The sequence below is a fragment of the Poecile atricapillus genome, chromosome W, assembly GCF_030490865.1.
Source record: "Poecile atricapillus isolate bPoeAtr1 chromosome W, bPoeAtr1.hap1, whole genome shotgun sequence".
NCBI lineage: Eukaryota > Metazoa > Chordata > Aves > Passeriformes > Paridae > Poecile > Poecile atricapillus.
In genome coordinates, this window is record NC_081288.1 from 31,817,475 (window position 1) to 31,834,758 (window position 17,284).

Genomic DNA, 17,284 nt, shown 5'->3' on the forward strand with positions numbered 1-17,284 from the left:
AAAACATTCAGCCCAGGAAGCACATGGATTTAGCATTAGCAACTGGCTCCAGATGGTTTCAAGAGTTGTGATGTCTATACAGTAAGACATCTACCAAATGCCTACATCAGCCATTAGGAATGCAAGAGAGAGGATAAAAGTTCACATCATACATTTATCGTCACCCTGGAAAAGTGAACACTACAGAGGAATCTTTGCCATCCATTCTGCTTCCAAAAATATTTTTCAGTCTACACACTATTAATTACAATGCATCCTGTTTGTCTTTCTTTTATGCAGGAAAGAGTTTGGCAAAAGTGAAAGTTGAGATTGTAGTTTTTAGAAAAAGTACAATTGGAGATACAAAGCACGGGGAAAGTTACTCTCAAGTAATTACAGTTTCTCTATTAACTCAGAAACTACAAACTAGCTACTCCATTCAGCAGGTGAAGAAGAATGTATTGTCATTTACTGTCACCTGCTGCTTCAGAAGTACTGTGCAAAAAAACTTACCCAGAACAGAAGCCAGGTGTTCCTAGTTTATGACAGAATTGTGACTGCACCTTGCCTGCAATGGAAGGTATTGACTAGTTCTTAATGTCTGAGCTGAGAAAAAGTAAAGTGGTAGGTGGAATAAACCTGCTGCAGCATGAGGCAGGAATTATCCCAGTGGTAGATACTGATCTGGCCTCGAGGCCCAACTCCATGAGCTGTGCTGGGTTTCTGTTGGCTTGAGGGAGACAGAGCTCAACAACTTCAAGCATCTGGTGTATTTTTACCCCTTATCAGATCAGTCCTTGGACAGCCAGCTGTGGTGTAACCACGCCCTGCACGTAACCTGCTCATAACAAGTTTACTCTTCCACTCAGATGGTAGTTGGTGATACCTGTCTTCCACCACTCAGTGTGGAGCTGGGCTGAGCAGCGTGGTGCTGCAGGGGGTCTGGCACCGTGCTCCTGGCCCTAGCTGGCTGATACCTCTGCTTTAACCACGCCAAACCTCAGGAAATGCTTCCATCACTTCTGCCAAGATGCATTAAAACACAGAACCTGATTCAAGCTCTTCCCTGGGTATGCATGGAGTGTGGGCTGTGGCCTGTGCAGGCAGCCTGAGGAGAGCTCTACCCTGATGCCTTCGCTGGCTGACCCGTCACTACTCGGTGGGCTTGGCTGCCATTCAGCTGTGGTTTTCATTTCCTATTTGCTGTTAAAATAAGGCTTTGTGTTCTACAACTTGTCATCGTGGCCTTTGCTTGAATCAATCATCAAACATAAGGCCCTTTGGGTCTCTCAGAAGGAAAAGCCAAGGCCACTCCTCACTTTCAGTTCCACCAGGGAATGGCCGGCATGTGTCCATAGAAGCTCATTCCACATCTTGGCCCAGGCACTTCTCAAATGAAATGTCTGGCTGCTTCTAACTATGTGTGCAAAACTAAGGTCCAGTAGGAGTTAATGAGCTTATCTGAAACACAAATAAGGAGCCCTGAGCTCCATGTGCAGCTGGAGGTAGAAAGACTGACTATCCCGGTGCAGACAGTACCTGAGCTGTCTTGAGCTAAAGCCCTTGGTTTGGGCAGTCAGACTCCCTAAGGTTCTGAGACCAGCATGGGGTCCCTGTCTAGCAGTAGCCTTCTCCTGTTAGTGTTGGCCCTCCACAGCAATCAGGGTGTTACTTCCAGCCCAGTGGCCATCTGCACCTTCAGCAGTGTGCAGATGGCCACTGGGTTCCTTGCCAATCAGCAGATCAACATCATTTCTTCTGTGACTTAGTGAATTAGCTGTTTTGCAGTAACTACAGCTGGAGCTGCAAATACCGTCCCCACTATCTTCCTCCTGAGCCTCAGGCAAATGCTGCTGTGGCCATCATGGGTTATTTAATAACTTCTGTATTTACCACATCTCTATAAAACTTTGGGAATTTCACTCTGCCAATACTCAGGAGAGAGTGGGCACAACGCTGCCTTTCTGATGTTACATACGGCAAGGTCATGCTCAGAGGTTATGTCCTTGATTGAGGGCACATGGATAACTGGCAGGAGAACTGGAAATGGAGCCTTCAGGTTCAGAGAGCGTTGTCTTTCTGAGAAGTAGCTCATTAGGACAAAAGGATAAACCTACACCCACCTCTGGTGATACCCAAACTGTCTTGGTTTTCCCAGAGTCCATGTTCCAGCCCTCCTGGCTGGTCACTGGCTGGTCTGCAGTCTCTTCCTGCAGCTCTGAGAGCTCTGTTACCTGCAGCTCTGAGAGTTCTGCTACCTGCTCTCTCTGGGGTCCAGCATCTATTTCTCTTTCCTTCACACAATATGTGTGTGCTTTCTGCAGCAGACACTGCCCTGTAGGTTCTGACTGTGCTGCCAAGGATTGGAAGAGGGTACAGGTAAGTAGGCCTCTCTTTAAAAGTGCCTGTTAATGCCTGTATTTTTTGGATCTGTTTGAAAAGCTCCAGACTGATGTGAGGAGATGTTCCCACAATGTCTCTTCCATACGTGTGCATTTAGCAATGAAACCTGTGCATTGGGAAGACCTACCTGGAACAGAGTGTTTGGTCCCTGCAGCCTGGCAGGACTCAGAGGAGCAACAGGACTGAGGCTGCTCCAGAAGTGAATGCTGGACAGCAGTGGGCTGGGGGTCAGCAATAATCCATTGGGGGTCTGCAAGAAAAAAGCCACACCATAACACACAGCTCAGAGTTACAGCTCCACGCAGCACTCATCACCACTAAAGCCTTACACAGCATCCACTGACTCTATTTTCCAGTGAATTCAGATACACAGCATAGTCAGCAGCAGCTGCCCATCGAGCCCTGCCTCCTGTCTCTGGATACCTGCACATTTAATATTCCTTCATATGCAAATTGATTTAATTTCTGTTTGCTTAACGAGATGCACAGTTATTGTTTATTTGAACCACAGTCACCCAACTGTGTAACATACAGAATAATACCATGTGTGTCCCAGTGCCTGCCAACAGCACCTAGTCTCCTTCAGAATCAGTTTTTGCCTTTTGAAGGGCAGCAATTCCTTGACCTGACTCCAGCTTTTGAAGCATTACTGCAATTGTGCGTGGAGCTGAAAGAGTCACTGCTGGACTTTCACGTTTACGCCCCTGATGGTGCCTCTTTGTAATGGAAGAGGCTTCAAGAAGCTGGCAATGCATGGGTTGAGCAGGGAGAGACAGGTGTATGGGCTGGGTGCCCAGGGGGACAGCAGAGAGCACAGCTAATTGTTGGAAAAGAATCAAAATGGCAAGAACTTAGAATCCAAGACTTTCCCCAACTCAGAGGTGCCTCCTTCCAGTGCCACGATGCAGAATTGCTGGGATTGCCCTCTGCATTCTTAAAGCACAACTGGAGGGAAGGTAGACTTAGAGCACATGCAAATCTTCATTCAAATGAAGGATTATGTGAATTATTCTGTATCCAGAATAACTTTCATCATGTCAAAAAAGAACATGTGGCACTTCTGAAAAAAATATTTGGCAAAATGAGTTAATATCACAGGTAATCTTGATGCCAATTATCAAAATCAGTCCTCTTTAGCAAGGCACTTCATGGAATTTGAGTACTCACTTAGCAAGTAAGCATGTGCTGTGTCAAACAACTGCCTCGGTGCTCTTCTGAACTGGAGCATCCTTTTGTCCAGTGTTTAAAATATGTGAAGAGAAGACAGAAGATAGAGAGTACCTGCACGTCCCTGTAGTAACCAGCAGGTCATGTATTCTGGTGCTCCCCACCAGGGCAGAAATACAAAGTCCCACACAGGGCAGCTGCAGCCTGGGGTCCCCCTTAGCAGCTGCTGATGCCAGGGCCCATCACACCTGCCTCTGCCAGACCCTGCAGAGAGCAGGCTCACACAGGCACTGCCACAGCTCAGGTGCATTTCGAGTACCACAGACTGATCTGCCAAGCAGCGCCTGAGGCATCGGCTGCTGTGTCTGGGGCTCTGTGCAGGCGCACGGGAACACAGACCTGCTGTGACGTGCTTGCACTGCAGTTCACAACAGGGTCAAACAGGTAGTTTGGCACCAGCAGAAGAGATGGGAAAGACAAGGAGAAGCAAACATTAAAGTTATCTTGGTGATTCTGAAAGGCTGTTTAATACAAAGACCTTGGCTTGAATGGTTTTGCTAACAAATCTCAGATGAAGTGGGGTTCGTGGAGAAATGTGTAGGGAAAGGACCCTGCCACCTTCCTTGTGCTAAAGGTGGATCAGAAACACCAAACCCCATAGAAGAAACCATGTTTGTCCCAAGGAGCAATAAACCTGTGGTATCCCTGGTAAAGCAAAAGGCGTTGATGCAGTAAATCAGCAGGTCACAGGAGTACCAGTCAGGGTTGGAATATATCTGCAAGCCAACAAAAGGGGCAAAGAGTGGGTGCAAGCCTGGCAAGGAGAAGACCTCAGTCTTGATTTCATCAAGTGACAGCTCTTGTCAAAAAACAAAAAAAAACCCCACTTGACAAGCAGGCACTTGTCAAGAGTTCTTTACAAACACTCTTCCCAGGACCATGGTGCTTTCATGGGGAAGGAAATCAGCAGCACCAGCAAGAGCCCCTTTCCTGTGCCACGTTTCAAGCTGATGCTCCATTGGCAGGCAGCTACCAGTGGAGATTTATGAGACTGACAACACTGAATTAGGTCAGGATAAATACTCAGATCTACTTACAGAAGAGCCTACTAACCTTAAAACCAAAGATGTAAGTAGCTAGACCCAACAACATTCAACTAAGGACACGGTATTGTGTCAACTTTACCAAGAACTCCAGTGAGCTGCCTCCATTCTTTATTTTTTTCTCTAAGAAGCTGCAGATATCTAGAACTCAAAGTGCAGTTCTTGAGGGGATCTTTTGAAAATAATGAGGAAAACTTGGAGGTGTTTATTCCTACCTAGATGTAGCCAAAGCCAGTCTGCAGAGAGACCTGAAAAACTGAGTTGCCCTCCATTCATCTCTAGAAGCACGCTAACATGCCTGAAACAGTGCTAAGGAAAAGCTCATATCCTTCAATGAGCAGAGCACTAATGTCTGCAAGTTCTTCCAGAACCAAGAGCCAGCCAAAGCAAGACTCCAAATCTGTTTAATATTTAATGCAAAAAGAGCACAGGGCCTCCCAGCCTTGTTCTCAGTATTGCCATCAGCCAAGCATCAAAATCACCAGAGGAAACCTAAGTGTAAACAGCACCACAGGACAGGCAATCCCTAAATTACATGTGGAAATTGATGTGTCACTTCATTTTGTGCCCACATGCAGCCATACATCTCGTATTAGATGTGGAAGTTCCATTGGGAAGTTCCTGCTTTAAAAACTTCATTGTAATCTAAGCACAGGAGCAATTTAAATGGAAATAATTAATTGCACAGAGAGAATTATGTTAAGCAATGATGCTCATGCCCCCTGACTTCTGTGACAATGTATGTAAGTACAATCTTGTCACTTCAAGCTGTTAGAAAGCAGGCAAGTGCTGTCACATACATTTCTTTTCTAGAATTGATTGTGAGTAACATGTGCCCTTTCACAGCATTCCACCTGAGAGTATTCCTCATGGCCAGTAGGTACAGTGGAAAGCCATTTGAAATATCCTCTCAGGCAGCAGTACCTTCTCAGAATATACATCACTCCTAGAGCAGACATCCTGTTCTGCACCTGCCCCTGGCAGCAGGTGTTTTGCACTGAGATCTGATAAATCAGAGAACGTTTGAGCTATGATGCATGTTCTTCCTTGGATAATGTGATGAACAGCAGATTTCCACTCTAAATTATGGCTTTAGTTGTATTGCATTGTGATATTACAGTAATCTGAATGCAGCTGCTACATAATTTTCATTTTATATTCACTAGGACAAGTGTTTAGGATGCAGGTGCTTCTTATCCAGACTTCGTAAAACTTCTGTAAAAAGAAGGCAAAAGGAGAGGATAAAAGCTAAAAAGCCGAAAGTTTAAATAAATAGACCCAGGAACAACCCTACACAGATGCCATATTCCTCTTCTGTGATAGGACAACTTTTAGAAAAGATTTGTGATGGCTTTAAGTTGGGTAACACTCATCACAGCCTTAGCTATCCCTCCTGCTAAAGCAGTGCCACAATTCTCAACGTAATTCCCTTCTACGTCTTTCAGGGCAGCAAGTACACCAGTTTATAAGTGCATGGGAAAGTTAAATATACAAAGAAATAATTACAAAACAAGGAAACAAATCTCTGTTCATCCTGTGGTTTGGGGCAGCAGCAGATGGGTTTGAAATAACTCACACTGTCATTGTGTCTGGTTGGCATCTGATGTTGTGAGATTTGCTCCCTACAAAAAAAATACTGTGGTTATACCACAGTTAGAGGTTATAAGTTTGTCAGTGCATCTCAGTTTTGGTTTGCCACACTTCTGTTCTTCCTGCCAAACATAACTTCACTTAAAGGCTTTATGATGCCAAAAATGACAGGTGTCAGCCCACAAACTGCTCTTTCTTGGTGACACAATTTTGTATCTCAGTTACAGGTGTGCCTGAGCTGCACAACCTCGCTCTGCAGCCAGCTGACAAGCTCAGGAGAGCAAGTGCTGTGCTGCCTGAGAGCACTTGCCAACTCACTCACTTCTGCCAGGCCTTTGTGCCATGCATCAATACCTTCAAACAAGGAAGAGGTGATGGGATTCTGGGTACCATGTGCCTTCTAGGCTTCTAGGCAGTCTGAAGTAAATGAGGGCTTGTAACACACCTTCGTCCTTATTTGTTTACTGTCCAGTTTGCTACATTCAATGCTAGTATTTGCATCAGCTGTTACTTCAGGGCTGGGCATCTTGGGGGATGTTCCACATTGGGATAATTTTATGATTGGATTTTTTTTGTCTGATTTTGAGGTGGTGTTGGAAGACAAAACTCACCAATGAACATACTGAGTCATATCTATATGATTTTCCTCTTCTGCACTGAACTCCTAGGCTTTTTCTCATAGACTAGCTGGAAAATGAGAACTCACTGTTGACATTACCACATACATGTTCTTAAAAAGAACAAAATAACCTTCTGGTTATTCAGTAGGTCTGTGCTGAAGAGAAGCTCTGGCAAGTGCTCTGTAAATTTGTACAACCTCAGAAACTTAAACTGATTTCAGAGCTTAGAAATCACCATCTTAGAAACCACTTAATTTGCTCCATATTCACAAATTAACAAAAAGGTCACACTGTTTGAATGGATGCAACATCTAGTAGAGAAATCTAACCAAGCATACCACATGCTTGAGTTGTGACCTACAAAACCCTGTGGTTTTCTTTCTGGCTTTTTTTGTTTGTTTTGTAGATCTGGAGGCTGGTTTGAACCGATAAACAATTCACTAATGGCTGCTCATCTCCTTATTCTTTCAGGCAGTCTGTGAACTGTGATGGCTTTTCCCACACTCAATTACGAACAAACTCCAGGAGGAACCTATTTTCCACCCCTTGTACAGAACATTGCTGTGTTTCCCTCTTTCCCACGTGTTGGGGTGTTTTTCCATCACATGGTGACAGACCCACAGAGCTAACACTCTTGGCCACATGGAAGGAATGCCTGGAGACAGGCCGGTCTTACCTGTGCAGTGAAGAAAGCTGGAGTCAGGGATCCTGAAGGAAGCGCGGGGCTGTTGAGGGCGATGGAACCGATGTCGGTGCTGGAAAGAATCATAGGTGGGGCAGAGATTTCCAAGCCTTTGGGTTTTTTAGCCTTTGGGGGAAGAGATGGGGATTTGGCCTTGGAGCCTGAGGAGAGGTTCAGAGGCTCAAGGGAATCTGAGTCGTGGCAACTGGAGTCAAGGAAGAAGCTCTTGTGTTCTGTAGGGAGGGGTGAGGTGGGAGACAGAGATGGTGATCTGGAGGAGGATGACGATGGAGATGAAATGCTGGCACTGTTGGGTAGCATTAAAGAAGATATTTTAGCTGATACTGAAGAGTTGAGGAAAGCAGAGGCAGCTGCTGTTTCAGAAGTAGAAGGCAACGACACCATGGGCCTCGTAACTTGTTTGTCTGTTTTGTTTGTCACAAATCTGATAACAGTCCGGACTTCTTCAACTGGTGTGTTTCCTTCTGACTTCTCCAGTTTTTCTGTTTTGATTGTCTTGTAAGGGTCTGGCTGGTTCTGCAGAGAGTTGATAGTGAAAGAGGAGTACAGGCCAGAGTGGATATACTCATTACGGCTTGTGCTTTTCAGTGCTGACAAGCTGTGCTTGTGCTGATCCCTGCTCTCTGAAGGCATCTTACAGTCGCTGTCCTGCAGCAAAAGGCTCTCTCTGCTGATTTCCACAGCATGTGGATCCATTTTTAAAATCTCAGGAAAGGAGACAAACTTGTACACAAATTTTTGCCCAATCACTTTCTTGATGATGTTCTGCAAATAGAAAGAAGATGCTAGAAAGATCAGCATTTCAGAGGCACCCAGTACTGCACACACAAGGGCAGGGGGCACTGCTTCCTCGTCAAGCTACGCAGGTCGTTTTGTGGGGCTCCAAATGCTGATCATCCTTGGGTTATTCCAATACCTCTCTCTGCTCAACCAGGGAGTCAACTCCTGGCTCTTCATGGTTTCCAAGAAAACCACCATCACTTGGTGACAAAGACCTACTGGTAGCCTGTTTGATTTCTGCTTCTCCTAAAGCAGCTTGGGAGTATTTTCTTTCCAGTAAAAGCAATTCTGCTGCCTTGTGGATTCAAGCCATGCTACCACTTGCATTCCATAATAAAGGCAAACTCCTTCATTCATGCCTCCTAAAACTGACACCAACTACCCTGAGGATGAAGTACTCTCAGAATGTCTGCAAGAGACAAAACCACCTCAGTCTCCTGGCCCCAGTTATTCACCCTCTACTCCTTAACATAAGGAAAGGATTGAGATTAAGAGAGACTGTCTTTCTGTCAATGATCATGAACTTATGTCTGTGCCTGCCCTTGCATGAGCTGGAAAAGTACTTTTGTCCTGTGATATCCCCTGCACCATCTCCAGGTCTGCATTAGCCTCAGGATGCTCACTGGTGCAGGCAGAAGGTCTTTATCAGTCTAAACTGACTATGGAAATTAATTATTGAAAAAGTCCCAAACCTCTCAAAGGGTTGTAGAAACATTTATTTTTTTCTTGAAGTGTCCCCTTTATGTAAAGAGCTGATTCCTTTTGAGACTTTTTATGAACATCCTGTTTCTAGTCCTAGTGCTCCTCCTGCCAGCCCTTGGCTTGCTTGTTCTAACACAATTCCCAAGGATATGTGAGCTCCTCCACAAAGGCACTTTATGGCATAGGCCTGGCCTAGGGACTGGAACATTTACCACCCTAAGCCAAGTGCTGTGGAACAAAAGAAGAAATATGTCCTGAGATTTCCATGCTAGTTTCTCTCTTCTTCAAACCCCTGATGGAGAGTTTAAGTTGCCTCTGAAAAGCCCTTTCCAAGAGGCTTCCCTTTAGTCCAGCACATCTGCTGCATCTCCAGCTGCTATTCTGCAGACATCTGCTTTGCTGTACATATGGGAATGTAAATATTTATAGATTTCCTAAAAATCTAATTGGTTTTTCATTCTACCACAGCTTCTGACACCAATAGTGGAAATATTTGTTAGACTGACTGAAAATGAAAAAGAAGGAAAAGGAAAAGAAATATCACTTTTCTCTATGTGTAGACAACATGTAGTGCTGGGTGCTTGTAGTGCCTGCACTACACCTTGTTCAGTCACAAAAACAAGGATCATTTTGTGAAAGAAGAATCTGGGTATCTGCACTTGGGTATCAGAACCTCTTCTGTCTTTCAGCTGAGCTACTGCGCTCTGTAATTAATTTGTCTGAATGTCCTGGCATTTCTTTCAGACACCTTCTTAAACACAAAACTAACCCTACAAAGAACCCTGGGATGCAGCTTTGCATCACAGGTCAGGAGCTGTGGCACAAATAGAAAATGCTGTTTCCCAAGTTGATAACAGGGACCTGTAGCAAAGAGAAGAATTAAACTCAGCAAGTTCAGACTAAGGGCACAAACTGCCCTTTTCCATGCTGAATTGTACACACATCTACCCACCTGACTGATGCTGCAGTGTCTTTTATTGCCCTCCAAAGGTTCAGGACAAACAGCCCACAGAATCTCAATCTGCATGAGCTTTAATTCCCATGGCTTTGGACTTGGCCTAGATTTTTTTTTTTTCACTGCTAATTAGGTGCAACATTGGATGATTGCACTTTTTTCTGCACTCGATACTGCATTCTTTTTCCAAAGAGCAAAACCTCCAAACTATTCACATACCAAAAAACCCCATCCCAACTGGATTTTTGTTTTCTTTCTTTAATATATATATATTAATTTAAAATAATGCCTCCCCTTTGCTCCTGGCAACTTTGAATTATTGTTGAATCAAGCACTAGAAACTGAGATCCTCCTTGGAAAATGTGACTCCCAGCAGAACAAGATTAAATGTATTTAAGGATTGCAGTTTTACACTGATGCAGGCTTGAAACAGGGGAACATTGCTATAAAAAGCAACTGAACGGACTGGTGAGTTTATACTTCCTTTGTTATTATTAAATACAGTTATATTTTAAGAACATTGCAGTGCTGCTCCTCCAACTCTGCCAGCCTGCAGCAAAGGCCCACTTAACGATGGCTGGAGATGAAAAGATTCAAGTGCAGATCCCTCAAGCACTTTGCAGGCTTCTCTTAAATGTGTAGCCTGAGGAAATCTCCACCAGTGTGAAAGAGAAAATAAGGACACAAATTAATGAAGTGCCTCAGAAAGGCACTGACTTTTCCATATTTTTTTGACAAACAATTGAAGGTAAAAAGCAATGCATTTTTACCATCATCTCAGTGATCTGTCAGAATCATTCTGAGCTATGGTGGTTCAAACCACAGAAGACAGTGACAGGCGCCACAACAAGCGGTTTGAAAGGGCAAAGAATTGTGCCTTCCTGCATCTGCAGGAGGACTAGACCATTTGCTTGGTAGCAGGACAGTAAGTCTATGTGAATATTTAGCCCTGTTTTATTGTTGTTTTAATTTTCTGTGTAAATTCCCTCATGAACAGGCTTGCAATGAGTGCTAGTGGCTGCTGGCCAGGGCTGCAGGGAGCTGGGCCAGGACTGCTGGGTCCATGCAGCTGCTGCAGAGAAGAAATGAGCAGCCGGGACAAGAGCAGGGGCTCCAGTCCAACAGCCAAAACAAACCCTCATCAATAGACAGCACTCTCTGATACTCAGGGAGTGGGAAGGCAGCAGGGAATGCCCCTCTTCTGTTGGCTTCTTGAACACTTTACACTTCCCCTTCTCTGCCCCCAGTGTACAGAACAGTGACTACAGCAAACGTGCCCACCCTCTCCTGTTGAGAAGATCTCCGAAAGCCGCTGCTAGGAGCCGGGTGGAGCGGTGCCTGCTGCCTGCTACGGAGCTCAGGCTTATTCACACCCCAGCACCTCAGGAACTCGCTTTATGAGCCCTTCCAAAAGCAGCCTCACCCGAGAGCTCTGAATCACCAGGGATGGCTCTCCTCTGCCCCTGTCCTCCACAGAGCAGCTGGCTGAGCTGGATGCCAAAGGCTCGATGGACTGCTTCTCCCTGCAGCCTAAACTAGACTATACTGGGGAGGGGTTGTGTCAATTGTGTATATGCACTACTGAAATCTATCATGTGTTTGTGTTTCATTTTTATCAGCTCTGACTCTTGCTCTGTGTTTGAGCCATTCAGAGCAAATGTGTAACTATAGTACCAGAGTGACTGAAGGGTTTTAGTGGCTTGGCCCAAACCTGTTAGCTAGCAAGTTTGCTGGCTACAGGAGCCACTTGGCTGGGAAATGGGATACACTTCCTAATCTAACTTCAGACTAGTGAGGGATTTCAGGAGCAGGAAGATCATTTTTCCCTCTTTCCAGGAAGTGACCTATAATAAGGATGCCTGAGATATAAAAATGAATGACAGAGCATAACGACCTTGTCTGTAGGTACTAAATATCCCTGATCAGAAAAGAAGAAAGACCAGAGCTGTAGCTGCTGCTCCTAAGTCCCACTTGGATGTGTTGCAGGTTTCCTGGCTCTAAGGGTACTGAGGGGTGCAACATGTGTAGGAACACAGGCTACAGATTTCTCCCAGAACTCTATCCAGGCTGCTTCCAACTATTGGGACCCCTACCCACACAGAGGGCTGCTCACACTCCAATGTCTGAAGTACATATGCTGGCAGGAGGTACCTGTGGCAGGATGGTTTGCTCAGAAAAATGGGAGTGTGTCCACATCAGCATGTGCAGGTAGGCAGATTCTGCTAGCATCACAAGTTACGCAGTTATGCTTACTACACTGTGTGTGTAGAAGCCAGATTTTGTAACTTTTTGATGCAGGCACAGGTGCTACTACACTGTGCACCTGTACTGACCTTGGGAAGATCAAGACCCTAATTTAGCTGGACTTCAGTCTTCTTCACTCACCTCCATCTGGAAGGTAAAGGTTATTTCTCTGGTTGGCACCTATGACCAGGTTCTCTGCTCTCTCTACTGCAGTTCACCCCTTTTCTCTCACATTAAACATGAACTATTTTATGTGTCTTTTTGAGGCAGGTGTTCTTGGGTTGTCTCCTCTACCCATCACCTCTTACTGAGTATCAAGTCCTTGGGTTATATAGTATATATATATAACCCAAGGATTATATATATATATAGTGCTTGGATAGCACTATATAACCATTTACGCCATTTCAGCCAAGCACTTTCTTGACTTCCACAAATCACTTTTGGATGAAGCTCCTTCCAGTTTTCTATAAAGGTGCTTTCTAATGCCCCTTAAAGTATTTCCTTGTAATACCTCTTACCTGTACCACTACATAATGTATAGTTGGTACTCCAGCATAATCACACTGCTATTGTTTCACTGTAGGATTGTATTTCCCCTCAGATATTTTACCTTCCCAAAAGTGAAATAACAGTTTTTGTTATCACTTTATATCCTGAAGTTTAGTAAGCATCCAAGCAAGGGATCCTCACCCAAAACAACTCCTCCATGCTTCCACCCACACTAGGACATTAAAAGTACAAACTAGTAACCAGGTTACTGGGTTTGACCTGTTATGGGAGGGGAGTGAATGCATTGGCACCTCTGAATCCTGAGAGCACCTGAGAAGCCCTGTCCCTGCACTGCAATAAGCACAAAGCAGCCCATATTATTTTAATACTATAAATCATACTGCCAAGCCATCTAAACAAGTGGGCAGACATTAACTGAAACTAAAACTGAAACAGACTGAATAGCACTCACTGAGTAAAGCCTCGGGCCACGTACTGTTCAGAGAGAATGCAAAAATATTGAATAGCTGCTCATCACAACAGTATGTGACTGTGTAATTAAAGATGCAGCAAAACTCATGCAAACATTAGGGTTATCCAGGGAACTGTGGTTCTTTTATTTCCTAACTTCTGAGGACTTTACTTGCACAACTGCTACATCCTATTAATGTCAGTATCGGTGTGTAATTTCCTGGATTCACCCTCCTTCCCTCAAAAAAAAACCTCATGAGAAAACTCACTAGCTTCTCTCTTGTGGTGTCATCTTGAAATATTCATAGGGACTTTCAGAAGTCTAGAAACCCCTGGTGACTTCCAGAAGATATGTGCCATTACAGCTACCATAAAAACAAAATAACTGGGTAACTTGAGGGAAAAAAAGAAACTTATTAACCCTACTTTTGAAGATATTTTACTTCAAGCTAAAGTGCTCCGTATGGGAATAGTGCTGAAGCATTTCCTTGCCTGAAAGCATTACAAGAGATTTCTGACCGGCAAAAGTGTGTGACATGATGGACACAAGCTGCAGGTAGAGTGCAGGATGCTCTTCCTCAGTGCTATCTTTCATCTGTGCTGCTGCTCTGTTGAGGCAATAGGGGAAATGCATTAAATAAAAATTAGAGGGGGGGAAAGAATTTGGGAAACAAATGAAACAGGAAATGGCATCTTCAGATTATCTACAAACCTTTAGCAACTATAATCATGGCAGCAAATTACAATGAAGACATGCCATACTCCACATTTCCTGGGGTGCTTTTTATGTGAGTTTAACATAAATCTAGCCATCAGCCTCAATAGCATGTCATGCTTGTTTTCCAAGCCAGGCTAAGGAACTTGTCCTAATTGTGTTATTTTTCTCCAATACTGGAATTAATTTACTTTTAAGTTCAGATGAATCAGATGATGAATTTTAACAAGCCAGTGGTCCCCCCAAGCAAAAGGCAGAGCTTATAAACCCCCATTTATCCAGCAATCAGGTTTTATTTCTCCATGGTGATTAATTTCAAAGATAGACCATGAAACATTAGTTCAGTGTCAACTGTATGCAGTAAGAGCAGAGGGCAGTCCAAGAACGCGAGGTCCAGCCAATGTGCTACCATAATTTCTAAAAAATCACTGACCCTTGTCTCAAACTCACATGCTGCCGGATCACTTATGTTATAAGTAGAGAAATCCCTGTTAATACTTCCACAGTGCAAATGAAGTCTTGTCCAGAGTTCTGCCTCATCTTTTCTGCTGCCACTCCCCCATCTGCAGCTCAGTGTTTGTTCCATTTGTTCAGTGTGCATCCCATTTGCCCCAGCACCCCCAGCTGCCAACACATCCATCATTGCACACAAGAAGGGAGGGGACAAGGAACTCAGAAGGCTCCTTAAGGCTACATCAGAGACTAGACTGCTTTTGGGTTTATTTCACAAATTGGTGAATGGTCTAAAGGAAAAGAGCATTAAAGTCTGAGAAAGGCTCTTTCATGTCCCCAGTCCTTCCTTCCCGTTTTGTTCTGCAGGGGGGAAGGAAGAATGTCAAGGAGCCTTTCCTCCCTTTCTTGACTTCTTCCCTTCTGCGCTATGCAGTACAGACTGAACTGAAGGCAGAGGAAGCATTCAGGACTGAACCCACTGCTGAGCACATCCTGCCACTCTACAAGGATTCACTATCTGCTAGCTTATGCCATTATCTCTCACAGTTCAAAACCTGCAGCAAGTTGCTCTGTCCCTTTGCAGTCTCCCAGTAATCCACCTTTCTCCACTGTCTGGGAACCTACAGGACACAAAACACTATACCCACAGAGCAAGAAGCTCCCACTGTTCCGTTCTAAAGGAGTTACTCTTTCAATTTAAATAGAAACAGACATAGATTTGGGTTGGGGTTCAAACCCTGATTGCAGTACATGGGGAAGAAAGAACTTATCCTTCTTTCCATCTAGAAGCTGTGACGTCCACAGGACTGCAGAACACTGGAAAAAATGGCTAAAATCCTTGTGCCACACTTAGATAAATCTGTCAGACAGAAGAGCATCTCTACAAACAGCAGTTGTCTGAACCAGAGCCCTGATGAAGAAACTGTACAGCCACTCCAGCAGATGCTGCTTGAGCAGAGACAAAACATGACAAAGATGTGTGTGTGCTGGAAGCCGGGAACTGAAAACAGAACAGGGGTTAAAAAAAAAAGGTTAAGGGATAAAAGAAGCAAGAAAGTCTCAGGTAAGGAGCCATTATATTCCATTACTTCAAAGAGATCAGAGAGATCTCAAAGCATAAGCATTACAAATATCTTGTTCCTTGTTTTTAAGCAATGTCTGTTCAGTCACTAAGAGCATATTTGGGCTCTGCCTGGCTATGCTGTTCATGCACCAGCAGGCACTCTGTCTCCATTGATCCCAGTCAAGTTTATAACCAGAGGGGTTGGAGTCATATAACGAAGCAAGCTTCCCCATGCTGAGCAGAAGCCTTTTTAACACTTAGTGAAGGGGATTCATCACACCAACTGCTCAGAACAGCAGCTGTACTGTCCTTACCGAATCCTTTTGTGCCTTTGCAGTCAGGTCACCTTTGAAACATGTTAAGTGGGAAAATCTGACTTCTAGTGGGCAAAACACTAACATCTCTAAATCTGAAACTAAAAAATTTTTCCAGAAGGAGCCCCTGTGGGTCATGAAAAGTCTGATCATCCGATTTTTCATTGTTCATTTGCAGTCAACACGTTTTTTGATCGCTGTGTTAGATTGACTGCATAGCACTGTGCCCTGCAAGAATTACAGCACTACAGATGATACAAGACAACAGTACTCTAAGGTCAGTTCAGAAACAGTATCTACTTTCCTCTGCCTTGTGCAGGCAGCAAACGCCCTAATTGTGTAATACTGAACACAGGTATTACTCACTATATATTCTCATCTCACCCGCTTTTCTGAAAATCAAGATGAAAACAGGCCACTAAGCATGGTTATGAAGTTTTCCTTTTTAATATACAAAATCTGTAACAGTCTTTGTTATTAACATTTAATCTTAAAGAATATAGGAAAAAGTAAAACCTAGTAACTTGGAATTTATATATGTTATTGAAAAATATCCATTTAAGGAGAACTAATCCTGAGAAGATTTGATATTGATTAGTAAAAACAATAAAATATTCATCAAAAAAGAGTGCGGAAACTCCTTGAATTTACTGGAGTCTAAAATTGAGAAATGTGAATATGCAAGATTTGTGTTCTACAATATTTGTCTATTTGTGTTCTACAATTTTTTCCTTCTAGTATCTTGACTAGTTAGAGGAACTTCTGAACAGCTTCCACAGAGAGGAGAAATATTAACTGGTAGCACTTCTATTTTCTTAGTCTGCATGAGAATAACAAAATTTACCTTGTCATAATAGTATCTGAGCGCCCGGCTCAGCTTGTCATAATTCATATTAGTTTTGTTTTTTCTGAGTCCCCACAGCTTAGCCACTTCTTCTGCCTTGAGTAGCTTGAATTCGCCATCATTAGACGTCCAGCAAATGAGGTGCTCGTGTTTCTGGTCTAGCAGCAACTGCAAAAGGAACTGCCACAGTGTGATTGCACTCTCCATACCTACAAGGGACAAAGGAGAGCAACAGTGTGAAAAACATTTGGGAGCAGGTGTTCCACCCAGCGCTCTTTTCAGTAATAAGATCCGTGCAGGAGTCATCCTCTGTAATTGAGAAAAGGAAGCTACCACATCATTCACAAGAAAACATCCACAAGACCTATAGGTCTTCCACTGCTTTTCCAGTATTTTTCCCACTGCTGTTCTCTGAAGGGACACATAAAATAGAGGAAGTATTTGGAAAAGCACTGTCCTCAAAGTTCACATTATACAAGGTCACCACCAGCTAGCATCTTCTATTCATTGTAAGCAATCACTCTTCAAAGGAATATCTAAGGCTGGGAGAAAAGGACTTAATATAACTATCCACTGAAATGATATTAAAAACCTGCTGTTTACTGTCAGGAGGAGTATACTGGACTTGTTTGGATATGTCACCATGAAAAAGGCAAGGACGAGGGAAGACCAGAGCTATTGCCCTT

At 43.8% G+C, this 17,284-nt stretch overlaps 1 protein-coding gene across 2 annotated transcripts in view; it reads right to left on the minus strand.

Annotated features, from left to right (window-relative positions):
- LOC131591989 (ETS domain-containing protein Elk-3) overlaps window positions 1-17,284 on the minus strand; it is a 36,968-nt gene that overhangs the window by 2,915 nt on the left and 16,769 nt on the right. Inside the window, exons 2-4 of one of the 2 annotated variants that reach the window (XM_058863171.1) lie at window positions 16,599-16,807; window positions 7,539-8,330; window positions 2,510-2,632 (exon numbers count right to left, since the gene is read on the minus strand). In XM_058863171.1, the coding sequence (XP_058719154.1) occupies window positions 2,510-2,632; window positions 7,539-8,330; window positions 16,599-16,805 (1,122 nt within the window). In that variant the 5' untranslated portion in view covers window positions 16,806-16,807. The remainder of the gene's footprint in view (window positions 1-2,509; window positions 2,633-7,538; window positions 8,331-16,598; window positions 16,808-17,284) is intronic. The other variant, XM_058863172.1, reaches the window with a different exon arrangement.